Source organism: Agrilus planipennis, unplaced genomic scaffold, assembly GCF_000699045.2.
Source record: "Agrilus planipennis isolate EAB-ADULT unplaced genomic scaffold, Apla_2.0 scaffold2, whole genome shotgun sequence".
NCBI lineage: Eukaryota > Metazoa > Arthropoda > Insecta > Coleoptera > Buprestidae > Agrilus > Agrilus planipennis.
In genome coordinates this window covers 2,149,739-2,176,219 of record NW_020442464.1, presented here as the reverse complement: position 1 = coordinate 2,176,219, position 26,481 = coordinate 2,149,739, and the positions used below count along the sequence as shown (strand labels likewise).

Genomic DNA, 26,481 nt, shown 5'->3' with positions numbered 1-26,481 from the left:
CGCCTATAACACCACATTTCGAACGCTTCTAACCTTTTCTTTTCCGCCGCTCCCACTGTCCATGTTTCGCACCCGTACAACGCCGTGCTCCAAACATACACCTTTAACAGCCTTTTTCGAATTTCTAAATTAACCGTTCGCGAGCATAGAAGTGACTTCTTTTTATTAAAGGCGACACGACCCTGCGCTATCCTCTGCTTTTGATAAACATATTATTTTAATTTAAAAAAATGTAGGAGACAAGTATGTACATATATATCGAATATACTTTCGTATGGGAAAAAAAATATGACAATACTAAAATCCCCAGTTCCGTTATCTGTGACGAGCTACCTTGAAATCAGACACCATGAAAATCGTATTCACAACACAAGCGATTCCAAATGTAAATAATTCCCATTCGCTTATCATCTTATCTTACATGAGCAGTTCAAATCTTACCTGGACTGTGATAGCAGTTTGTCGTAGTAGAACAATTTTTAACTCGTAATGTTACGTTATATCGGTGGTGACTTTAAAAATATTAATTTCGTAAGATTTTAACTTATTAAAACTACACAATATAGTGAGCGTGCTTGGAAAACAGTGGAAAACATGGGAAAGTTAAAAAAATTTATACGGAGGCATTGCAGTTGTTGTTGTATAAGGTACCTACTGATTAAAATTTGACATTAAAGTGATAACTTTATAGATTTCTTTTTTGAATACATGTAGTGCATTATAAGGCCTTTCTAAAGCGTTATTACTTACAATTTAATGGTTCCTTGTTTAAAGTTTTACAGTTACTTAAATTTTCAAAGGTTAAAAATTAACAATATAATAAAAAACAAAGTTTTCTATGCGAATTTCATAAACTTGTAACATATTTAAGCAGTAAATATGAAATTTCGTTAAACTTATTGACATCTTCAAGAACCAAAATGAACAACTACTCAATAAAAATATTCTTTTCTCTTTCGTATAGATTTTTCACCTTGTTCTGTTTAGTTTCCATGAATCAGTAATTTACCTAATTTATTTACATTTCCACACATGTCGAAAAAGGAAATGGATTTAAGGACATCTAACGATAAATATTGAATTTTTTTAACGACTTGTTAACATTTATTTTTGATTAGGTTCTTTTGTGATAGTAAAAAAAACGTAAATTAAACGTATACCAAAATAAACAGCTTTGACCTCTATTCTAGAAAACGATGGTAACCTATTCTTATTCTTTAATTCATTGACTCTAAGAACATAGGCTTTCTTGATCGGAATCCATTATAAAATTATGAGTTTCAGTTTTATATTTCTTCAAATTTTAATACTCAATAAACATATTTCGTTTTTCAATTAGGCACTCCTTTGATAATTGCTCTGCATAGGAACATAATCTCACTTAAGTTAAATCTATAAAATAGTATCTGTTCATGTTATTATTTCAAATGGATTTGTTTTATAACAAAATAACCTATGATTACCGTCTCATATTTACTTATTTTTTAATTAAAAACGTCATACATTACGTGTGTTCCTATGTAATAGGAATTTAAAAATATATTCCATTATTTGTTTTGATAAAACGATTAAAGTTGCTAACAATGAAATGCAACATGACAAAGTACTCGAGTTTTTCAGTTTTTTTGCAACAGTTACTAATGCAAATTCTGTAGATAATTTTGGTACAGTTATTTTTCATTTTTGGTAGAGAGATATGAAGTATTTTTGGAATATAAATAAAATAAATGTTTTCTGCTTTGTTCCAGTCGGAAATGGCTTCCACCTCCACTACGGAAATTATCGCAGGGTAAAGTAGAAAAGCAGCCTTCATCGGAAAAACCGCCGCTTAAGAAAACTGGCTCCGATAAGAGAATAAAGGCAAGTTATTTGTGGCATTTGATTTTCCTTTCGAATATTTTCGGTTGTATTATTAGAATAAAGCACCCTTCTTATATAGGCTTTTTGCCTTTCATTATTTAATCGCGTAATTATTATATGAATATTTTTGTCATTATAAAATCCGTAACATCATTATTGAAGTAAGAGCATTACCATTTTAATCATCGTCATCATCACTCCTAAGACTGGTTGGACGCGCACCTCTATTCTTTTCTATATAATTTCATAACACTGGCACACATCGCAATTTCGATCATGTTAGTCCTCATCAGCACGCTTTAGGAGGTCTAACCAATCAACTTGTTTATTAAAGTGTCTGCCAATGGTGTGCTGATGGAATCTAAATACCGATCGATAAATTACAGAACTTATACTGTTCTTATTTGCAACATTTCCCGAAAGTTTGCTCAAGTGCCTGTTAGTATTAAGCAAAGAGGCGTTGGAGCAAAGTTTTTCGCTGTTAATTAAGAATATAAGTTGCCGCTGCTTATTGATTTATTCATTTTACAAAGCAGCAGATTTTGTTGGTGTTTGAACGGTGATAAGCCGCGATTAGCGCCCGAAATCCACATGATTGATGAGAGAAAATATGAATAATGAACCGTTTAAATATTCAACGGTTGTCTTCGAAAACAGAAACGTATTGATTCACGCCCATAAAGTGGTAAGGAAACTACTTCAGTTTATTTTACCGTAAATACAACAGTTTGAGGAGTATTGATAGCGAATGTTTTTAGAACAGAAAATTTCCCTGTAGGTATTGACAAATATGAGACCAAATACCGGAAAGTTTGTCACCTAATGATTACTTGAATTTGATTGATTTACACGAACAACAAAAAAAAAAATCAATCTAAACGGATGCATCAAACAATAGATCAATTTTTAGAGGTTTTATTGCCGTTTCGCTAATGTTTTAATTATTATGTGATGATGACCTTCAGCTACTGATCATAATACTTATGGTTTCACATTCAGTTGCTGCGATACTTCTGTTCGGGGCAGAACAATATTTGTAGTAATTGTGGTGTGTGGTACTTTTTCCTATTTTAAAATTAAATTGCAGGAGTAAGTGTAAGTGTCTTTTTCGAATGATTGACCCCGTAATTAATTTGTTTATTTTATTACATCATCAAATTTGAAAACAACGACGAAGTGGATTTATATTTCGTTTGGAAATTATCTGTATTTAATTCTATCAAAATTTATTAATATTTATATCGTTGGATTTGCTTTTAAAAGAGTGTCATTTACTATACGTAAAATCTGTTTTTGTAAATGGTTGTCAAAAACTGTTAAAAACCACACGTGAATTTCGCAGGCCTGTTATTAAAACAAAAGCGAAACATAAACAAATGATGATACTCCACTTGTATGTTCTGTTTTTAATGAACTATATATAGTGTGCAAATATAAACACCAACAAAATAATATTTCTATTCGATTTTGGTGGAATTACAAAACTTTGGTGTGTTTCCACTGAATCATTTTGGCATCGTCCTTCGTCCTTAAAAATGCCGTTAATGCCAAAATTGTAATTATTCCTTTGGGTGGCGAACATTTTTTTTAGTCACTCACTGATTACTACGTAACTTCCGCTGTACTTACGACCTTGACTATGTCTATACGTAACTATTTCGTAGATAATTGTACACAAGTTTTTGTAGTTTTAACCATTGTTGTTGTTTGTTACAGGTTCCCTCAGATATGGGCAACAAATCGTCGGTATCAGAGGGCGAAGACGATGAAGATAGAGTCCCGACGTCATTCCAAGGAAACGGATCATCCGCTCAGTCAGAACCCACCAACGGTGAAGAAGCTGAAGACGAAGTTGAACTTCCTCCGCCCATGAAACCGATCCAGGAATCGATACTTGTTTCAACCGTTCCTCAAGGAGTTCCTACGACAGAAGAAAGCCACGGAAAAAGGGTACAGTTTGAGCTTCTAATTTTTTTTACATTCAAAAACGCTACTCTGAACTTTACAATTCCAACATCATAATTAGTATGATACTTTCGACAATGGTTCTTGTCTTCTTCAAAGTTCAATTATAATTGGAATTTTTTTGCTATTAAATCAATTACATTGTTTCGCAGTAACCTACAGTTTTTAAATTAATTATTTCATATTAATTCAATTCAACTACGGATATCACAAACAATGGCGAGAATTTTTTACTAAATCGATAATAAATTTTTACAGTTTTCATCTACAGTTCTTAATTAAATTTGCAGGTACATATATGTAATATAATTGATTAGTTTAATGTTTTTCTTATTTATACATGGTTTGGGACCAGTTTAGTTCAAGTGTTTATTCTGTTTTAAGAACAAGTTAGAAAGGTGTTTGGTGTACTCAATTTAGGTAAACATTATTGGTTATTGGACTCTCCTAATGCTTAAAACGTTTCCTAAACAGGTATCTAGTTTAACACTGAAATCATTAGAGGGTGCCACTTCTGCAGATCTTGCTGAAATTGAACAGATCGTGAAGGAAAGAATGGTGCGAATTTACTCTTAAATGCAGCTTGATATTTTTTATTGTTTTAGTTTTCTGTTGCACGATTAAGCCGTGTGAGATTGAAAAAGATTATGATATTTATGCAGAGTGATTTATTATGAATGCAACATTTGAAAATTAGAGATATGTAGATAGTGTGGCCAAAAGTTCTGTCAGTAATAAGGTCCGTCCTTGGGCCGATGAACTAGGCTTAATACAGTGCGCTTCACGTAACATGCCTTATAGCATAGCGTCCTAAGTACGCCTCTGATAATGACAACATTTCGATTTAACAATAACCATTAAAAAAGCTAACAATTAATTACCGATTGATTCTTTAATCAATAGATACCCTTGAACGAGTTACTTTTGTGTAAAATATGTTTGACTCAAAAAACGTATTTTAATAATACCTGTGTATCTCTAATTTTGTAATTTACCTTCATTAATAAATCTCTTTGTATATGTTTTAGTGCTTGTATATTAAATGGAATTACTTTATTTGATTATGAAGCTGCACAGATCCGCATGACTATTTTGATTTGAGTCGATATTTGTTTTTCGTATTGCAGAAGTTGTTAAACATAGTCGATTGATTCCAAACTAATTGATGTTTGCTGTAGTCAGAACTGATTCAAATTTATATTTGTTCTTGCAGTAGAAATACACTCAATGTCCGCAACTATTACTTTATTGTAAATTTTTTTTATTAGATTTGGTAAATGTTTGTTAATTTTTCTACAGTTCTGATCAGCAAATCAGTTAATATAAAGACTGAAGGGTGGTTCACGCAACANCACAGTCTTTCACAGTCTCTCAGTTATTGCCTAGGTGTTTTTATGGATCTCTCACAGTCTCTGTATGAAAGACTCGAACGATAAAATTGTTAATTCAGAGATTCGAGTCTCTCAAAGAGAGACTGAATGAATAAAACTGAAAAATTGAGAGACTCGACTCTCTCGTAGAAAGACTACGATCTCTGAAATATGTTGAACTTAGTAAAAATTTTAACCATGTCTATCGAGTCACCACTTATTGAGAGATTCGAATCTCTCGTTCAGAGACTGGATACGAAATGAGGATCTCTCTATGAGCGACAGTTTTTTTGACAGTCTCTCGATAGTCTCTCTCAGCGACACCAGAGAGACTCGACGAGAGGGAGACTCGAGTCTCACTTTCAGAGACTCTGAGAGACTGAACATTTTTATCTCGGGTCTCTTATGTTACATTTAAATAAGTAAAGTATTGGAATACCGAAAGACTCTTATCACAAAGTAGACACAAAGAAATAAACAGAATATCCTTATACTAGGTGCTAATGAAGAGATCATCCAGGCGCTATTTATCCTGTTGTTTGTCATTGCCTAGACCTACTACAGTATTGAATAATGAACAATTTTGTGAAATAAAAATAACTGCAAGAATATTTAGTAAGTAGTCAAACACATCAAGAAGCTCCAACAACCAAAAAGAAACAAAAGAAGAAATAGTTAGCCTTTGTGATGGTCAATGGTACAACATTTCTGATTTTTTTTTCTGTAAACCCCCGGAAAAAGTAATTTTCAATGGTAGCCGCCTTTACACATGTATGTATGAGTACATTGGTAAAAATACAATTTCTATGGAAGCCAGAGAGTGGATTAAAATTTTCTTTGCCTCTTTCTAAAAAATTGCAAAGATGAATCACGTCCGCCGTGGATTCTCTTGCGAATAATAAATCTCGTGCCGACGATTCGCGTAAACTTTCCAGGAATTTCGGTCATTCGTTCAGTATTAAGTTCCCAAGTCGGCTTTTCTCCAAATGTGAAAACATCGTGGGCGGAACGTTACAAACCCAATGTAGCTGATGCTTATGGTGATGTGGTGTGGCGCGGCGGGCGGTGATGGAGCAATTTACAAGATCAGGTCAAGAGCACAGAAATATTTGAATACGTACATACACAAGTACTCACTCGTACCACATGCCTCATACTATTCCTACATATGAACTCACATAGCACATACGAATATCAATTTATTCAATAGGTTTTCAGATAACATTAATAGATAATTAAAATGTGAAACACTTCGGCATCAGAGGCTGGTACTCACTGTTTACTCAGCTAATAAAAGTATCTCAAGTCTGATGCTGCTTATGATGACGGCATTGCATATCGATTGATCTGGCAACTTATAAAAATCAACATTTCTAAGTTTAACAAAGTTTATGGTAATGATGGGCAAATTAAGACCGAAATCAAGATTGTCCCTGTCTTGATATGGAAAATTAAAATTCGAAATACAGTAAAAGTTCCTTATTCACGGTTTCCTTATTCGCGTTTTCACTATTCGCGAATGAAAAAATTGTAATCCAGTTCCTGTATTCGCGGCTAAAAATTTTATTATTCGCGGATGCAATCGGTACACAGAAAAGGATTCGGTGTCATTTGTTAAGGGGATTGACAGTAATAGACCAGCTCGAGCCTAGTGTGAATTTTTCCGAAAATATGGGTTCCTATTCTCAACATTGTGATTTAACGCTGCGAGATAAATATGTGATTTTTTGTATGGTAACAGACTAAGGTTTACACTAACTCGGTACGTTTTTGGTTTTTACTAATACGGTCATTAAAAGCTTTTACAAGTGCTTAAAGTTGATGTTTCTTGTAGGACACGTATTTTCAATAGAAATTAAAAACAAAAAAATGGCCTTCGACAGTCATTACAACAAAGCTTTAACTATCTTACTACAAAATTTCAAACCTCTGTTCCAAACATTAAACTCATGATACCTAGAACCGATAAGCAAATTTGTACTCTACGGCGCATGTACTACTGAATCTACTACTACTAAAACTAAGGATAAGACTGCAACATCAAGACCAATTTTGCTCATTACTACTTTATGGGATGCTTGTGACAGTGAATGTTCTATAATAGATTTATGGTAGTTTACAAAGTTTTCCTTGTTAGATAAGGAAATAGGGTCCTGTATTTTGCAGCTTGGTTAGTTTCATCTTTTTTGTTAAACATTTCTTATGTTGAAATTATGATTAAATTTAACGCACTGCTCCAAATATTAGTATAATTGAAGCTAATTTTTAATATTGTTCATAATAATCTTCAAAAAATGCGTTTATAAGTCAAATTCAGGAGAGACTTTGACTTGCATTACTAATATGAATTTGAAGCAAACCGAATATCGGATGGTCTTACCGGCATCTCGTGATGTACTCGGTTTAAACTTATAAATTTGTTTGATTGTCGTTTTCTAAATAACCCACAGCTGCATTTAATACGTGGGTATCTAATAAGCATTCCTATAACTTCATATTTTCACACACGACAGTGTATTAACTTACATATATAGTGGGATATAAAAATTTGAGATTTTCAGAGTACCTTATACTTGGAAGTTTTCTTTTTCGTGAAATTACGCTTGAATGTCTTAGAGGATGTATCAAATTGTGTTAGGAACCGCTTTGAGAGAAAATAAATTTTCGAATATGAGGTTCAGCACGCTTCGTATGTAAACGAAGGTTACAGGCGGTTCCCGAACTTTCTGTATGCAGTAAATTTTGATACAAGTTAAAAGGAGAAAAAAATCATGTTAACCTATCCGTATACGAATTAAATTATGCTACGTCAAGGTCACAAAAAGAGCAATTACATTTTAAATTTCCACCCACCGCTGTTTTTCATCATAAAAATGTTCGATTCCTCTTTATCAAATAATGGTTCTTTCTACGGTTGTCGCTTGTGTCGCCCAATAAAAATAGCACAATAATAATTCGGGTTTTAATAATCATTCTGAGGATTGGATTTTATGTCTTAGGATTAATTTATTTTCGTTAGTCTCCCTTTCTAATGATAGAGAAACTTCTCCTAGATTTTTCTCATTAAATTGGTTGATTACGTACGGAAAATGTTGGTGTAAACTTATAAAGGAAACGAACTCGGATAATTTCAAAGTTGCAAGAAGTTTTTGAATATAAAGAATTTCGCTACATATTTCATCGTATGTAACTATCGTCGATGAAACAAGTCAATCAGGAACAAATTGTGAAATATGGAAAAAGTCGAGTATCAGTTCAAACCATAGTGGAAGAGATGTCATCCGTTATAAGGGACTCTTGCCCAGGTAAAACCATGGTTTACAAGTGGCATACCCTCTTTAAGCAAGGCAGGGACTCACTTGAAGACGACCCACGGCAAGGCCGGCCGATAGAGATGTCCACTCCGGAAATCATTTAAAACGTCGAAAAATTAATACTGGAAGATGCCCTACATTAGAAGATACAACTCGCAAAAACGGTAGGAATATCAGATACAACAATTTTTAAAATTCTTCACGACCATCTTGGCATGACTAATAAGCGCTAGGTGGGTGCCGAAAATGTTCACTCCATCTCAAAAACAACAGCGTGTGGAGTGTTCTGGCGCGTCTTTGAACCTCTATAGTGAAGATAAGGATGGAGTACTGACTCGAATTGTTACTGGGGACGAAACTTGAGTTCATCATTATGAACATGAGTCCAAACAGAACTCTATGCAGTGGCACAAAAAAGGCACCACCAACCCAAGAAATTTAAGGTGTCTCAGTCGACTGGGAAAATCATAACGACAGTCTTTTGGAACTCAGAAGGAATCCAGTTGATCGATTATAAAAATAAAGGTGTCTCCATAACCGGACAATACTATGCTTCAATCCTAAAGCTGTTAAAGGAAGCAGTCAAAGAAAAAAGAATAGGAAAATTGACCAAAGGTGTCCTACTTCTGTGCCTGTTCACAAGAGTCGTGTTGTGATGACTACCTTGCAGAAGCTGGGCTTCGAAATTTTGACTCACCCACCCTACAGTCCTGAGCTAGCTCCCAGCGATTATTACCTATTCCCAAACTTGAAAAAAAATCTTCTTGTGAAGAAATTTTCAGGCGACGAAGAAGTGAAGGATGCAGTTTCTGCGTATTTTTCAGACAAAGACAAAACATCTTTTTTCAAGGGTATACGTAAATTAATTGAAAGATCGGAAAAATGTATAAGCGTAGCAGGTAAATATATTGAGTAGGAAAAATAAATTCGTACTTTTATTTTCACTTTTTATCCCCCATTCGCGAACTTAAAGCGCCTCTTCGTACACATACTTACAATTGGTTAGGAGCTTTATAGTTAATGTTGGCTTGTATTCTCCAAAATAGCTGAACGTTTCTCTAATTTTAGATAATCGTACTTGGATAACGATGTTTAGTCTGTGTATGTGTGTTTTTAGAGTAAGTTCAACAAGGAGTAAATTTTTATGTCCGAAATGATTGATAAGGAGAGATATTGTTTTTTCTTTGAAGGTACGCCTACTTGTTTTAGCTGTAGTTCGGTGATTTCCTATTAACATTCGCATTAGATTGATAAATTGTTTTATTTTATTATCTCAAAAGCATTTGCTTGATTTTGGGTTCTATCTGCTACTTCTTCCAGTGTCTTTTTCTATCTAAGGCATTTTTATCATCCGCCTATTACACCACATCTTAATTGTATATATCTATATTGAGTAATCAATTAAATCTTAATTTCTTAATGGTTGTAAATGTGTTTCTGTTTTGATTTTGCACTTACTTAACATATTGAAATTCACCCACATTCGTGTGTCATGTATCAGCTGTTTCGTATGTCATAACAAAATGTGGTAGGTTCTTACAGGATGAGTTGACACCATGTGTTATATTGGTTCTAGTACGTCTGGCGAAGTATCCATCTGAATTTTGGCACATTGCCCGAGGGTGTTCCTTCCGCTAACAGCGCGAGCGAATACCTCCCAGCAGATAAAACGTTTTCGAAATGAAAATTGGTCCAGAATTTCCGCTTTGTCAAACATTGTTCTAACACTAACTCTCGATTTTCGCGAAGCACACATCTGTTTCCGATGACCCTATTTTTAAAATTAAACGTAACGCGATGCAATAAAAATATATTCTTTCGTTAGTATAATAGAGGCTTTTCGAAAATGAACATCCTAGAGAATAAAATGTTTCTTAAGTGTCGTAAGTAACACAATAAAATGAGATCTCGTTCCTTAGAAGCTGTTTACTCGTCAGTTTTTGAAATAAAATAATATTTTACTACTAAGTACTTCTTTATTATATATTTTATTGATAATTATTTCATGTTTTAACTGATTAATGTAAAGCAATAATTATTTCTTGTTACAGAAAACGCCTCCAGCGATGGGTCCGCAACGTTGAGCACCTCTTCACCTGTTAATAAAAGGAGAGGATTTAGTGGGTAAGTTAAAAACTTATTTTAACACCTTACAATGTAATATCACACAAATCTTGAATAATTTCTAGCTACGTTATTATTAAAAGATGTTGACCTAGAAAATGCGTGTCTTTACGTTGGTGGTCGGTTTAGCCGCATATTTATTCATAAATTCTAATTAACAAGTTGTACGAGATACATACATAATGTCAAATGTATGTTGTGATACTTTATTTTGAAAATGAATGCGTAATAGGAGAAAGGTACCTACTCAATGATTTGAATTTCAAACAGGAAACACACCTTCTTATGAAATTATGAAAGGTGTCAGATAAGAAACAAGTATTTAAAATATTCTTCAATATATTCCAAGTAGTTTGAAGCTCAAAATCAAATTACGATGTCTAGGACACTCATAATGTCAAAGAGATATCGAACGAAGGTACAAACGAAATCTATTATCCTATTTCTTGATACAAGTTTCAGAGTCCTGTAAGCAATTTGGTACCTTAACAGTTTCAATCTGCCCATCTTCCCATCCATTTTCTCATTTGCATTCCTACTGAGATGAAATTTTGTTTGCGAACACTACCCTAGTGAAAGAAGTATTGGCGCATATCTACTTACAAAAAAAATTTGCAAGAAAATCTCGTAGAAATCTTGTCGATATTAAAATGTAAATTTTAAACGAGTAACCTAATCAGAAACACAGGAATCTTCTATATTAGGTATTAGAAAAGCTTTACCATAATTACTGAGCAGTGGCGTAACAATAGGGTGGCAGAACGGGCAAAATGCCACGTACCCCCGACATAAGCCCCTGGCCCTAGAGGCCGTAAGGGGGGCCTAAGATGTATTACAAAATTTGATAAAAATATTGATTTTATAATTAATCAGTTCTAGAACATATACGAATTATATAAATAAATTATCAAGATTTGAACACATTCATAAGAAAAAAATATCGCTAACATTTAGAACAGTTTATTTTTTACCTGGGGTTAATGATGCTCGGGAATCACCGATTTTTAATTCTGGAAGAGTACGTTTAGAGTAACTTTTCGCAAAAATTTATTTGGGTTTCGAGAAAACTTCATTATTTATAAAGGTGAAGCTTAATTATATTAAGGCCCCATCCGATGAATTTGCCACAGGTCTCAGATCGCATTGTCACGTCACTGTGACTCAGTCCAATCATCATTATTTGTCATTGAACATTGTAATTTGCAATAATAAGTTAATTATTCTTCTTAATTAAATTGTCACTTTTGATCATCATCATAAGGTCATCAGTCTTAAGACTGGTTGGACACGTACCTCCACTCTTTCCTATCCTGAGCTAAACTTCGCATTTCCCTAAAACTAGAACAGCCCACATCCTTAACTATTTGCGAAGAGTAATCTAATCTAGGTCTACCTCTACCCCTCCTAACTCNGTTTTTCTTATTTATACATGGTTTGGGACCAGTTTAGTTCAAGTGTTTATTCTGTTTTAAGAACAAGTTAGAAAGGTGTTTGGTGTACTCAATTTAGGTAAACATTATTGGTTATTGGACTCTCCTAATGCTTAAAACGTTTCCTAAACAGGTATCTAGTTTAACACTGAAATCATTAGAGGGTGCCACTTCTGCAGATCTTGCTGAAATTGAACAGATCGTGAAGGAAAGAATGGTGCGAATTTACTCTTAAATGCAGCTTGATATTTTTTATTGTTTTAGTTTTCTGTTGCACGATTAAGCCGTGTGAGATTGAAAAAGATTATGATATTTATGCAGAGTGATTTATTATGAATGCAACATTTGAAAATTAGAGATATGTAGATAGTGTGGCCAAAAGTTCTGTCAGTAATAAGGTCCGTCCTTGGGCCGATGAACTAGGCTTAATACAGTGCGCTTCACGTAACATGCCTTATAGCATAGCGTCCTAAGTACGCCTCTGATAATGACAACATTTCGATTTAACAATAACCATTAAAAAAGCTAACAATTAATTACCGATTGATTCTTTAATCAATAGATACCCTTGAACGAGTTACTTTTGTGTAAAATATGTTTGACTCAAAAAACGTATTTTAATAATACCTGTGTATCTCTAATTTTGTAATTTACCTTCATTAATAAATCTCTTTGTATATGTTTTAGTGCTTGTATATTAAATGGAATTACTTTATTTGATTATGAAGCTGCACAGATCCGCATGACTATTTTGATTTGAGTCGATATTTGTTTTTCGTATTGCAGAAGTTGTTAAACATAGTCGATTGATTCCAAACTAATTGATGTTTGCTGTAGTCAGAACTGATTCAAATTTATATTTGTTCTTGCAGTAGAAATACACTCAATGTCCGCAACTATTACTTTATTGTAAATTTTTTTTATTAGATTTGGTAAATGTTTGTTAATTTTTCTACAGTTCTGATCAGCAAATCAGTTAATATAAAGACTGAAGGGTGGTTCACGCAACACCGTTTCGGGTCCGTGCCAAGTCCGTATTATCGATCATAGACCCAGTTAAAACATAGTAAAAAAATCAGTATGTAGCGTGAATTATTTCGTAAAGAAAAGCATCGGCTCGGACCCGAAAAGATGTAGCCTAAATCATCCTTCAGGCTCGCAATTTAGCTATATTGATTTATATGGTCTTCGATTTCTTTGTAATTATTAGAAGTTGATCATTTGGTAGTTTTTATAGTATTTATTTTTTATGAATGACTAACAAACACTAGCAAGCTTAAATTTCTATAGTGTAAAGATACAAAATTTTGGACTGGTAGTTACTCTGTAATAGTTTACATTCTCCAGCCGTTTTCGGAAGGCAGAGCTCACAATAAATTGTTTGATTTTATTACTCCTTTCCATACACCTTATAATACACCACGTCGCACCACCCACCCCATTAATTTCAGGTCCAAGCAAATAAATGAAAGCGGTATCATAAGATAGCTATCTCACAATCAAGTAATTTATTCTACACCTCGCCTTCCGAAATTGACTTGGGTATGTTTATGGTATTCATTTTTTATTTAAATGCTACTTTTAGTCTGTCGTTCTTAAATCTTAATTGGAACAACAAAACAAAAAAACACTTTTTAATTTTACTTAACAGGAGCAACACACTGAGAACCTGGAACGTAACTCCTCGCTGAGAGATACCAAATCTTCCGATGCTATCGCGGAGTGCGGCGGAAACTGTATATCGCACCGCGATCTCTCTGCGCAGTCTTCGTCGAGTGATGCGACAGCGATCGCTCTCAGCGGCGATGATGAGAGTGATAAGCCGGCCGAAGACTGTGTCGACGAGGGTAAAGTGAAAGAGAATCATTTGCGTAAAAGACAGTTCGTATTGAGTGAATTAGTAGAAACCGAGGAGGCTTACGTGAGAGACTTATCGTTAATCGTGGACGGTTATATGACGTATATGCGTGATCCAAATTGTGAGATACCGATACCCGAAGACCTCAAAGGCGGAAAGGACAAAATTGTATTCGGCAATATCAAGGACATCTACGAATGGCATAAAAAGTAAGTAATATGTAATTAATCGAAATTATTAACCATTAGTTGTGTACTTTGCATTTTTAAAATGAAACTTTTTTAAACTACGAGGTAGCATTAAGATTAAGAGTAAAAATAAAATGAGTGGATGCAACAAAATTTGTAAACATTTTGTTTATAACTTTGAGGGGTCTGATTTGACAACCCCCATAAGCAGCCCAGGAAGAAGCTCGTCAGTTACCAATTTATTTATCTAAACATTTACCTGATCGGAACATTGACTTTATTTTGCTTACATCACTTACCCGAACCTGTGCACTGAAAGATATCCCAAAGATTTTTTTACCTCGGTTATTCTCCATACCAGGCCCATCCAGTCGGGGTACCAAAATTCATCCCTACCATACATACCTAGTATATTTAAAGGAAACCTAAACCTGTATCTCACCGAGCGGCACCAAAGGTTTAGACCATTGCTTAGCATTCGGAAGGCCGTCGGTTCGATTCCGGGTCCATCTGCCTTGGTCCCAGTTTTTCTGTGGTTTCCTTGGGTCACATAGACAAATTATGAGGCTGTAATATTCCACAGATAATTTTTCATTCTCTTCTGCCTTCATTTCATCCGTCTCATCTTTCTGACCCGAACCACCACCCAACCATTCCCACGATTCCTGAAAGCAGGCTGAAGAGGGCCTTCCGCCCTACCTTCCGGCGTAGTGCGGAGGGATTTCCCGCCCACCAGCATTACTGGCTGATGGGAATGAAACACCCAAAAGTGGGATGTAAGTGAGCGGGGCAGAGACACTACATATTCGACAATTATCCCGTTCGGGCAACTCGAATCTGCCCCGACCATTTACCCAGCCGGGGTCATAAGCTACATGTCGTTAAATACACACCGATCATGTGCCCGACCGGGTCTAAGAAATCGGGACATGTTTCAGCTCCCCGTTAGTGTGTAACAGGACACGTCCAGTCAAATTTCTACATTTCTCATTTTTGTTTGACCATTAACCATTGACGTTAATATAAACTGACAAAAAAAACCGGTAATGCCCGTTTTTTTTTTTTTTGAGAAGTGTTGGATAACAAATCTTCTGATGTAGTTATAGTACCTACTAATAAATTGTCATTTCGAATGGGTACCTAGATGTTATGTTGTCTTTTACCATTATTTCTAGCTTTTTCCTAAAAGAACTGAAACTCCGCATAAACAATATAACGGAACTAGGAAATCTGTTTAGAAGGCACGAACGCAACTTGCGCATGTATGTAGTTTACTGTAAGAACAAACCAGTTTCGGAATACATCGTTTCCGAATACTTGGACACCTATTTCGAGGAGCTTCGCATTAAACTGGAGCACAAATTACAAATATGCGATCTTCTAATCAAACCTGTTCAGAGGATAATGAAATACCAACTGCTGCTGAAGGATATTCTCAAGCATACGGAGAAAGCAGGACTAATTAGTGAAGCTGAATCGCTAAGGAAAGCGCTAGACATTATGATCGATGTCCCGAAGACTGCCAATGATATGATGGATTTTGGAAGACTTCAAGGATTCGAAGTAAGTATTTTATGAACGTTTAATAAAAAATTACAACACAGAATTCCATAACAAAATTATTCAAACAAAATCATCTTTACTTTTATTCAAATAACAAATAAATATGAATCTAAAATAAGTTCTGTACACATTGAGGTGCTCTGTTTCAGGGTAAAATTACAGCACAGGATAACCTACTTTTACACGGTCCACTAATTTGTTCCGACGTTCCCGGAGCAAACAGTTCAGTTGTTGTTGGAAAGAACAAGGAATTACAAGTTTTTCTGTTTGAACAAACCATCATATTTTCCGAAGCGGTGGGAAAGAAGACTCAGTTTACCAGTCCGCAGTATTTCTACAAGACTCACATGCAAGTAAGTTCATTAATTGTTTTGCTTGTCGTCGCATCTTTAAAAACTTCATCCGCTAAAGGTTATGACAAACAATTAAATTGTTTTATTTTCCAATTATCTAGGCTATCCGATAATAGAAACTAAGACAGCGTTCTGTGATACGATATCGGCATAAAACAATGAAGTATTTTTTTTTAATGTTTACAAATGTTTTTCATATGGTTCTTTTCTAATTTTAAAAATTAAATACCTATTGTTTCAATACACACCTACTGATCTCTTTAAAACAACTAGAAAATTTTTAAAATTTCGTTAAACAATGATCTACAGCAAAATTATTAGAAATTCATCCACTCTGGTAGCACAATTGGAATACAGGTCTGACAATTCCATTATTTGCTTACCAATTGTAAGACAAAAAAAATTGTAATTTTGATATCATCAACTTGTACTTTCAACCCCTGTATCAGTTGAAATAATTGGTTCGTTCGTTGACAAAAGCGAGATACAGAGCCTCCAAAATAGTCACATATAATATCGTTTTAGTTAATTGTTATGAATTCAGTTAAAACATTGAGAGGCTAGGTACTTTCTTCCTGACTTGTCCCCCGGCAAATTCTACAAACATCCGTAACTGTCTGTATTTTTCTCTATATTTGTGTTAAATACCGTCAGTTTTCGGAAAAGTAATTAAGGTTTCCTAGGTCAATAAAATGACTATGGAAGAAAATATTTCGGAAGAGACTTTCACCCTGAGATCGACCGATCCGAATAAACCGATTGTGGCATTCACTTGTCAAGCGTACAGTCCTGATATGCAACAACAGTGGATAGCGACAATAAACAACATCCTGCAGACACAAAAGGACTTCCTGAAAGCCATACAAAGTCCCATTGCATATCAGAAAGAACGGACTAGGGAAACGTGAGTATTACATCTTGCATTTTGGGATAATCATCTCCTAAAATAGCATTGGTTGTGACATGTGGTGATAATGATGGATTGTATCTACCTACTAAAAAAATTTACTACTAAAATCTTAATATGGGTTTCTTTGTTTGTTTGTTTGTTTGTTTGATCGATTGATTGTATAATGGGACTAAGGAAAAATGTGAAATATTTTGCATAGTCTTCTTGATAAGTATATATACATGCATAAGTATATACATATAGGTTATTTATTTACATTTAAATGTGATATTTAGAAAGGTATATGATGTTTATTATGTAAGAATTTTAATATAGGCCCTAGCGGATCCAAATTTTCGTGATAGTTATTTCAGAAAATATTTCACATTTTCTATTTTATAACTGGATAGGTTTGGAAGCACTGGACCGTTTCACACAAATTTTCAAAAAAAAAAAAAAACACTTCAGTTAATAATCCACTGAAAGAAACTCTTAGTTAGTACCCATATATTATTTCATACAAGAAAAATCGTCTCATAGAAAATACAACATTCAACAATGGTGTATCGGTAATATGAGACACCCTGTACATTAACCACGTATACATTCTTCGCATTCCCCATTCAGCAGTTTTACTATTTAATATACACATAAACTAAGTGCTTCGTTATCCGTTTTTTTAATTACATTCACTTAGGTTTGCGATTATTTATTTACAAACTTGGCACATAATCAAAAACATCTTTCTCACATTCTTACGGGTAACTATATCATTACTGATAGTAATTAAAAATCAGCTTATTCGTAATTAGAAAACGCCAAAAAATTCCAGTTCGTTAAGACTTAAAAAAAAAGAAAATTAAAGAGCTTCATAGTTTAATTTCCATGTACAGTGTGTACGTTGCATTTATGCAGACTCAAAAGTTTTACTTGCTCAAAAGTGGAACTATATTCTCACTTATTTTGAGGGTTGACGTTTATATATCACAATTTTTAATGGAAAATAATAAAGTAAATTTAAAAGAATTATATTTTAATATACTCCGGTAGTTTATTCTTTGTAACTTTTACAAATCGTCATAAAAATAAAGAGCACATGTACTCATTACAGTCTTTAACGTTTTTGAAAGGAATTAACTTTCTTTCATTTAGCTTATTGGCTATTTAATAGCCTCTAGATATACATATGTATAAATTTCGTATTGCCAAAATTTACAACGTAGAACTGCTTTTAGTTGCTACTTTAAATCAAAAGTTGGGCCAAATAACTTTCTGGACTTGCCGATGGGACAAAAAAATTGTTGCAAGCTGACGAAAGTGCGGACAATATCCTTTTAAGAGCCGAAAATAATTTATTTCGGCGCCGAAAATATTTTTTGATTTAAATTGATATTCCAACACAAAAATTTTAGGCATAAAATTAATTAGGTGCCGAAAATATTTCTTGGCTAATATATTTTCGGCTTATTGTCGGTTTAATTAGGTGCCGAAAATATTTCTTGTCATTTTTGTCGGTATGTCCGCATATTTTCGAGAATAAGTGGACGGGTTGTGGGCCTCTAATTATACTTCGGCTTCAGTATGATTTGTGAGCCATTTTTTCAGCACTTTCTCGGTAGTAGTGAGAAAAAAAAGCATTTAAAATTTTCAAACGTACATACACTTCAACACAACACATTTATTAATGAATGTTTAATCCGATCCTATCGAACCGCATGAGCTAATTAATTGCAATTTGTAGTTCTTTATGTAAATGGCTAAAAAGAATAAGATTCAGTAAGTATTACAGCTGTTTTTTTTTATTGATTAAATAATTAATTAATTATATAATGCCAATAATAAGTAATAAATACTCTTTGCAACACACAAAAACTGGTTGTAAAAGTTATTAATTACCTAATCTATGTTCGTCATGTATATAGGTTGATGTATGTTTGTAAATAACATTATAATGATTGACAAACAATGGAAACGCAATTTTCAATAGAATAAAAACGTGAAAACTGAATGCTGTTTTTTATTCAGTTCCCTCATTGCTTACATTCTATTATAATAATCGCCGTGTGATAAAAATGATCGATTAACAATTGATTAATTAACAAGTAATTTTTAAATGTTTACACTTGATTTAAACTTTTCAATCTAGTTATTTCGACGATTTTACGCTTCGAATTTTCGTTACAAAATAATAATTTATGCTGAAACAATGCAACCTTATTAATCTTTTTCTTCGATTCTTTTATTGTGTAAGTTTACATCTACTACAGGTGTATATAATAACACATGTATTCGCGCGAGTACTCTTTAGTTCTTAAAATATTTTACTGTAAATTATTTTGTATACGTTTAAAAATTAACTTAAATTCAAATAACAATTTTCCAATAATTACAATTAGGTATTTTATTTCTTTACATTTTTCGTGCCCATAAAATTATATTTGTTGTACTACAAATATTATCGTGTAGTAAATACAACTCAAAAAAAAAAATAAATAAAAGATTTAAAAATAATGTAATAGGTTGACATTATTTTTAAAATCAATTGCAATACTATTTTTCTAATTAGAAAGTTTTTACAGTGAATCTTACGACAAAATAATAATAATAAAACGCGTTAAAAATTCTATTACATGTTCAAATCTAATTAGTATTAGTATAAAATTTATGTGTTCTTATCTAGTTCGGTTTCTTAATATCTACGTAGAAACATATGTGATTTAGTTTGCAGTTTAACAATCTCTGATGAATTTCGAAAAAGTAAGAAATTATTCGCTCTTGTGTTAACAATGATATTTTTTTCGTACAAGCATGATGCATTTGTCTGTCCTAAACTACTTTTACAATTTCTATCAAATCTATACTTTTTAATCGTTTTTTCTATTCTTACTAATGCATGAATATTCACTATTTAATTATTTCAAACTACGTACAGTTGAGAGATTGCGTATATATCAATGACTATTTAAAGACTATGTCGATGACGTAAACACAATCTCTCAATTTTTCTTTATTTCTCTAACACTCTAATAGGGCATGATTTACTTACTTCTGTGTGTTAATTGCACCATCGAAAATGAATTATTATGGAAACGATGCACTCTTTATTTTCAAATCATTTTCTTGTCTCATGAAGTAGAAAATTGTTGGTTTAAGTTTTATTTTTTTTTTTTTGTAAGACTTCTTCCTCACTTGTACTTCTTCTAAACAGTTCTGTCTGCGATCTATCGTCCTTATGGAATCCAACTTGTCGAAAAGCATTATCCACCCCTTCCACTCCGAATCCCTTGCCGGAGAATGAGAGTGAATGTAGGAAAACAACCCCTCACGCCATTCAGAAAGCCAAAACCATCGGGATACCCTCCGAAGCCGATATAAACTTAGTTGCCGATAAAAATCACACTCATAACAAAACAAAATTGACTTTTTTCGAAGGATTTCGAAATACATTAAGGTCGAAGCACAAAAACGATAACACGGTTTTGGCATCACCTAAAGAAACTGAAAAAAATGACCTTCATCGGCGATGGTCTGAAGCCAATTCACCCACGGTAAGTAAATTAATTTCAATACATTTAAAAAAAAAATCTGTGCAATTGTATTTTTGATCAAAACAAATTGCTCTTGAATATTTATCGAAAAAATGAACTAACATTATTGTTCATGAAAAAGGTCTTGTTATTAATGAATCAAATTAAGTCTCTGTAGATTTTTTATTTCTTTAATTTTTTTATACCTACACCTATAATAATTTTTTATTTAATTTATGATATTTGGGCATTGCGTATTTGATTTGCTGTTGTATATTGCTTGCTTAAAATGAATTTGGTTGTCACAAACAAGTAGCAACTTATGTTAAATTATCATTATTACGTATCTGTTGCAAAATACTACATATGTATGTTAAAATTGCATGTTATAAGGAGTTATTTTCTCTTAGGTATCTTGATAATTATCAACAGAACTTACCACTTAACTTACTTACCAAAGGCTGTGATAGATATATATATCCTAAATATTGTTATTCCTAAAAATTAGTTGCTCAGTTCCAACACGCAAGGATGAAGTGTTATATTTTAGAATAAATAGGATAACATGGAGCTGTAGTAAAATTCTTTATAGGTGAGCATGGAGCTTTGCTGATAAAATTAATCTTTGTATCCTAATATAACAACAACTACTTTAATAACATATCTATCTCCCAAAACAGCTTTATGGTATTTCTGTTAATTAACAAACGTATGACTATTTTTCTAGCAATTTACATATATTATATGCCTTGCATTCTTTTGCATGTTCGTACAAGAAACTATTACTAGAACCACATTTGATGGTTACTTTGTTCCACTTTGAATGCATATTGTTCTGAGGTGCTGTAACGTATACATATCGGGTTGTTCGGAAAGTCATTTCGTTTTTTCCCGACAGAGGATTTAATTGTATTCTTTTGCACCCAACTTCACATTTAAGCCGCATTGACGTCTGCGATTCGCTTCTCAAACGTCACGAAAATGATCCGTTTTTGAAGCGCATTATCACTGGGGACGAAAAATGGTCACAAGTTTGGTCACTCGCCAAAAGCTTTTACAGCTTGAATGGGATACAATGCTACACCCACCATATTCTCCAGACCTGGCACCATCGGATTATTATTTGTTCCGGTCAGTCCAAAATTTTTTAGACGGTAAAACCTTCACCTCAAATGAGGAGGTCAAAAACCTCCTCGATCAGTTTTTTGCCAGCAAAGACCAAAAATTTTATGAGCGTGGAATTATGCTACTACCAGAAAGATGGCAAAAGGTGTTGGACCAGAACGGTCAATATATAATTTAATAAAGTATTTGTTTATTATACGAAAATTGTCTTTCATTTCCACAAAAAAAAACGAAATGACTTTCCGAACAACCCTATAGATATATAAATAATAAATTAATAAAATCCAAACTTACTAACTAAATTAAAAACGCATTTCTACTTTAAATAATCTTCCATTGAACTTGTAATGATGAATATATAACTAACAATTCTGTTACTCAAATAAAAGTTTTAAAATTCTTTTAAGAAACTAAACGAAAATTTATTTATTTTTCGCAAATAAATTTAATTAAAAGTAATTATTCAGAAAATGTAGAATTACTATTTATTTGTTTTATTTTCCTCCTGCTTCCTACTCATCTTTAAGTGTGGTGCTTATGGGGCTTACTAAGCATTTTCGTTTTTTGGTGACGTGGCATTTTAACACTAACAATGTTGCTTTTCAAATACTAATTACTAATTCCATCTGGATGAAGTGCAACCTTTTAATTCAATATTAAATTAGGTAAATAACCGATACAATTTTACAGTTAGATAATGCCCTCCTGCTACCCGGCATGCAAGCGCGAGTAGTTGTTGATTGGCCGGATATGGTTTTAGGCGAAATCATTCAGATAATTCAACAAGATCCTGTCAAAGGCTATCTCGTAAAACCGAATGATAGCCAGGAAGAAAAATGGTTACCTTCTCACGTTCTTACATACCACAATCGAAAACATTGGCCTTTTAAATTCAAAAAATCCCAAGGACGACGTTCCTTAGACAGCAACTTATGCTCAGAAACTTCAACTAGTGAAACGTCTCATCCAGAATTCAAAGAAAAGCTGAGAAACATAACTGCTCAATGTGGATCAAAGGTTACATTTAAATGTATAATAAATAAAGTTTCTGGAACTAGCGTTAAGGCCAACTGGAGAAAAATCGAACCCGATCCATGTGCCTTAAGAAGTAACGGAAGATTTTCGATCAACAAAATTGTCGATGGCCAAGCACGTTTGGTGATCAACAACTTAAAACTATCCGATTCCGGAACGTACGTTTGTAGTGTATCAAATGAAATTGGTACAAGTCAATGTTCGGCAATTTTGACCGTAACTGACTCCTTGCCACCCCTGCACGAACCAAAGATTCAAGTGAGATCCTGTTCCAGCGTTCTCATCGAATGGGATAGTGACTCTTACTGTGATTTCTTAGTCCAATTTTGTAAGTTAGGTACCGGCGAATGGCTGACAGCTGGTAAAAAGCATGGTGCCAAAGAATTTTCCTACGTCGTGGAAAATTTAAATCCGGGAGAAACGTACAGTTTCCGTGTGGTGGCGGCTGAAAATAATTTTGTCGGTCTCCCGAGCATTGCCGTGACTCTTCCCGTGGCCGATGGACTCCGATGGCAACAGGAACAGTTTAACAGACGTTACATGGAACTGGACGAGATCAGCAGAGGAAGATTTGCCGTAGTAAGGAAAGCCAAAGATCGGGGAACAGGTCACGAAGTTGCCTTGAAACAAGTGTGGAAAAGGAAGCAGCATCACAAAGTCACTCAGGCAGAATACAGCCTCCTGGCTGGAATGCAACATACGAATATTATCAGGGCTTTGGCTCTGTTTGATAATGCTCCAGTGCCAGGAATCGATACAATTGTGTTAGAACTGTAAGAGAAGATCATGTCTTTAATGTGGAGACTTGGAATTAAGTTGTTGATGTTCTTTTTTCAGAGTTAAAGGTCCCCTTTTGTTTAATTTTGTTTGTTCTAATGAATTTTATGAAGAAGAAGACGTTAGAATTTACACAAAACAGTTGATGTCTGCTGTTTCGTGGCTGCACGAAAAGGATCTCGCTCATTTAGATATTAAGGTAATTCAGACTTAATTTATGTGTTCAAACTTTGAAATTTGTATAAACACGTCAATCCAATTTATGATGTATAATTTGCCTTTTAGCCTGAAAACGTGATGGTGGACACTTGTTGCAACCCCTCTCCGATATTAAAATTAGTGGACTTCGGAAATTGCGTAAATACCTCAGCGAATGTGATTCTGCCCCCTGCGTGTTTAGAATTTGCCCCTCCAGAACTAGTCTTGGGTCAGCCAGTTGGAAAGCATACAGATCTGTGGGCTGTCGGTGTTTTCCTGTACGTTTTTCTAAGTGGTGTGTCGCCCTTTTTGGACGACTCGATGGAGGAAACGACAGCGAATATTTTGAAATGCGATTTTTGCTTCCCTGACGAATTCTTTAGTGACATTTCTGAAGATGCCAAAAGCCTTATTAGTTCCATGCTAAGCCTGCTGCCTTGCCAAAGAATGAAGATGAACCAATGTTTGGAATCATCTTGGTTTAAAAACGTACGTACATTTTTTTTTTAATTAGTGTGCACGGTAGGAACTAATTTTTTATTTCTTGTTTTTGATATTTTTAGAAATCCCAAAGTACTAATAAATTAATTTCGACGTCAAGACTGCAAACTTTCGTGAGACGTAGGCACCATCCGGCCAATATGTCTTCACCAACGAAAAACGTTATTTATTCCATTGATTATTAAATAGTAGTATTATGTTGATAAGTATAAAACGTTTATTACACTTATTAGCAAGTTGTGATTATTGCAAATGTATAACCGTGTTAGATATCAATACAAGTGTGCCTAAGTTAAATAAACTTTTTTTTATTCGCAAATATCATTTTTCATGTACGTAAGTGCCTAAAATATGGCTCTCATCTTTCAAAATATACATTTTTTGAATTGTAGGTAAGTAATTTATTTTAATTAACTCTGAAATAAACCCTTCTGTCTTTGAATTTGTGAGTTCACTGGGTAACAATAATGCTGTAATAAATTCTCTAAATTTTGTTGAATATCGCAACTAAATCGATTCATAACCACCGAAGTTATTCCATTTTTAATATTTTAGAATGAATTTATTAAACGGTGAATTTATAGTAAGGTGAATGAACTCTGTGGGCACTTGTTTACTATTGCATACCAGAGGATATCCCCGTACGAACAGCTGTTTATTTGACCCAGTTTCTTATTGGCTATAAAATTACGCGGTAAGTGAAACCCAATCAGATAGCCAGATGCACTTTATAACAATACACATTGCACGTGCAAGTTAGTCACCCTCGATGCTTGGTAGGGTGTACTTCGTTGCATTAAGTTTAAATTACGTAAATACATTATTTTCCATTTTGTAAATATTGTTTATATATTTATGTAAACATTTAAAATAAAGAAATTAAATAACCAATTCCTGAAAAACATTAATATAATGTAGGACAATAAATAATTCCAAAATTAAATTATGTTGTTATGCGTATTGAATTATTCTTATTTAAAATGCATTAATAATTCTGATATTGTTAACATTTTATTCGTTTAAATTATTAATTGACAATAATTCGTCTAAATCACCCAATGCTATTAAGTTGTTATACTCCTACTGCTATTTTTATACATTTTATTTTATGAAAATGAAAGATCAAAATGATCTATTAAATTTTCAATTTAATTTTAACAATGTTTTAAGTTAATTGCGATCAGTAGGAGTTTTCAAAAAATACTCATATAAAATAAAATAATTTATTACAATTAACAAATTTAAAAACTTATATTTATGTACCAACAAGACATTTAAAAACAACAGACACAACGTTAAGATTTATTTTGCTGTGGCAATTTAAGTGTAAGTCCAAGGAGTGCAGATTGACTAATTTCATTATGATGTTTTCTCAAAACTTTATCGATTGCCTCTCCATGATTCTCTTGCACTTTTCTGGAACTCTCTTGCGGGAGATTCAATCCTTCACTCAATTCATAAAAAATTGTTGTACTATCAGAATTTATCATTACAAGACAAACACTAAAAGAAAAATTTACTTTTATTTGTCATGTTTTAATTAAATTGCAGCTAAAAATTACCTCCTCGAGTCTGATGCCACTGAATCCATAAAATTTTGTAATTCTATAAGAGATAGCTTCTCAGTGGTAGGAACTGGTAGAAATATTGTTGGAGCAGCTGCCCTTTTTCTTTTTGCAGTAAGGTACATCTTTTCGGTTTTGATATCAAAGAAGTACTCCACTTCCCAATACCTTCTCACTAAATATGGTGTCGAATAGAATATAAAAAATATTTTAAGATATTAACAAAGTTTCTAATTCTATTAGTTACTGAGGTCATTTTAAATTTAATAAAAGTATGTTTTAGTGTACATACCTTCAGACAATTCATAGTATATTTGCAGCACTTGTGCAGCCTCCTTTTTCGACTTACATCCAAGCTTCATAAACTCTGAAATCTGAAAAAGATAAAAGTGAATTTATTTATAATTGTGAGATATTTTTTAAAAACTTACCAGAGCTTCGTCTGTATTTTGACCTGCATTCATTTTAGGGTTATGTATTGTGTGTAGCATATGTTCATTCATAGCTTCCATTCAAATTCAGAGAGAGAATATTATGAAAGTAAAGGATAGTAAATGGATACTGATAAACGTCCTTGCCCAACATATTATCAGTACAACGCGACTACGACCATGTAATAAACGTTAAATAAAGTGTTAAAGGATGTATTGTGTACAAAAATATTCAATTTTGAGTTTGCAGCTTGTGATTACGGAAATTTTGGAAAGATGCAACAGGTTTTATCACCTACATTTTCGATTTTGGAGTTATTACTCATTANAGTGTCATATATTTCTTGTTGTCAGATATATTTTTTAACCTACCTGAAACGAATGCTTCCTCAGCATATGCTTTATTAA

General features: G+C 33.4%; 2 protein-coding genes across 4 annotated transcripts; one reads left to right on the top strand and one right to left on the bottom strand.

Moving 5' to 3' along the window:
• Positions 1-421: 421 nt before the first annotated feature.
• LOC108737178 (kalirin) lies at positions 422-24,280 on the top strand. 3 transcript variants are annotated; one of them, XM_018469929.2, is made up of 13 exons: positions 422-647; positions 1,749-1,860; positions 3,577-3,810; positions 4,300-4,383; positions 13,715-14,130; positions 15,285-15,672; positions 15,822-16,025; positions 16,709-16,929; positions 20,123-20,462; positions 22,257-23,374; positions 23,439-23,577; positions 23,664-24,065; positions 24,140-24,280. In XM_018469929.2, exons 1-13 carry the CDS (start codon positions 595-597, stop codon positions 24,260-24,262), a joined length of 3,834 nt encoding a protein of 1,277 aa, XP_018325431.1. In that variant the 5' UTR covers positions 422-594; the 3' UTR covers positions 24,263-24,280. The 3 variants fall into 3 exon arrangements, with proteins under 3 accessions (XP_018325431.1, XP_018325506.1, XP_025836757.1); XM_018470004.2 differs by lacking the exon at positions 4,300-4,383 and having other exon boundaries at positions 424-647; XM_025980972.1 differs by lacking the exons at positions 422-647; positions 1,749-1,860; positions 3,577-3,810; positions 4,300-4,383 and adding an exon at positions 12,109-12,280.
• Positions 24,281-25,286: 1,006 nt separating this feature from the next.
• On the bottom strand, positions 25,287-26,395 carry LOC108733381. Its single transcript, XM_025980969.1, has 4 exons — positions 26,074-26,395; positions 25,935-26,016; positions 25,640-25,817; positions 25,287-25,580 (listed from the first exon to the last, which is right to left on the bottom strand). Exons 1-4 carry the CDS (start codon positions 26,152-26,154, stop codon positions 25,373-25,375), a joined length of 549 nt encoding a protein of 182 aa, XP_025836754.1. The 5' UTR covers positions 26,155-26,395; the 3' UTR covers positions 25,287-25,372.
• Positions 26,396-26,481: the final 86 nt, after the last annotated feature.

What these genes read in the sequence shown, in the direction of transcription:
- LOC108733381 (XM_025980969.1), bottom strand. Translation starts at nt 26,154, where the DNA reads ATGGAAGCTATGAATGAACATATGCTACACACAATACATAACCCTAAA. An exon ending in AAAATACAGACGAAGCTCTG is followed by an intron (nt 26,017 to 26,073) that starts GTAAGTTTTTAA and finishes TATCTTTTTCAG; the next exon opens with ATTTCAGAGTTTATGAAGCT. An exon ending in ATACTATGAATTGTCTGAAG is followed by an intron (nt 25,818 to 25,934) that starts GTATGTACACTA and finishes CACCATATTTAG; the next exon opens with TGAGAAGGTATTGGGAAGTG.
- LOC108737178 (XM_018469929.2), top strand. Translation starts at nt 595, where the DNA reads ATGGGAAAGTTAAAAAAATTTATACGGAGGCATTGCAGTTGTTGTTGT. An exon ending in GAAGACTTCAAGGATTCGAA is followed by an intron (nt 15,673 to 15,821) that starts GTAAGTATTTTA and finishes GCTCTGTTTCAG; the next exon opens with GGTAAAATTACAGCACAGGA. An exon ending in AATCATCTTGGTTTAAAAAC is followed by an intron (nt 24,066 to 24,139) that starts GTACGTACATTT and finishes TGATATTTTTAG; the next exon opens with AAATCCCAAAGTACTAATAA.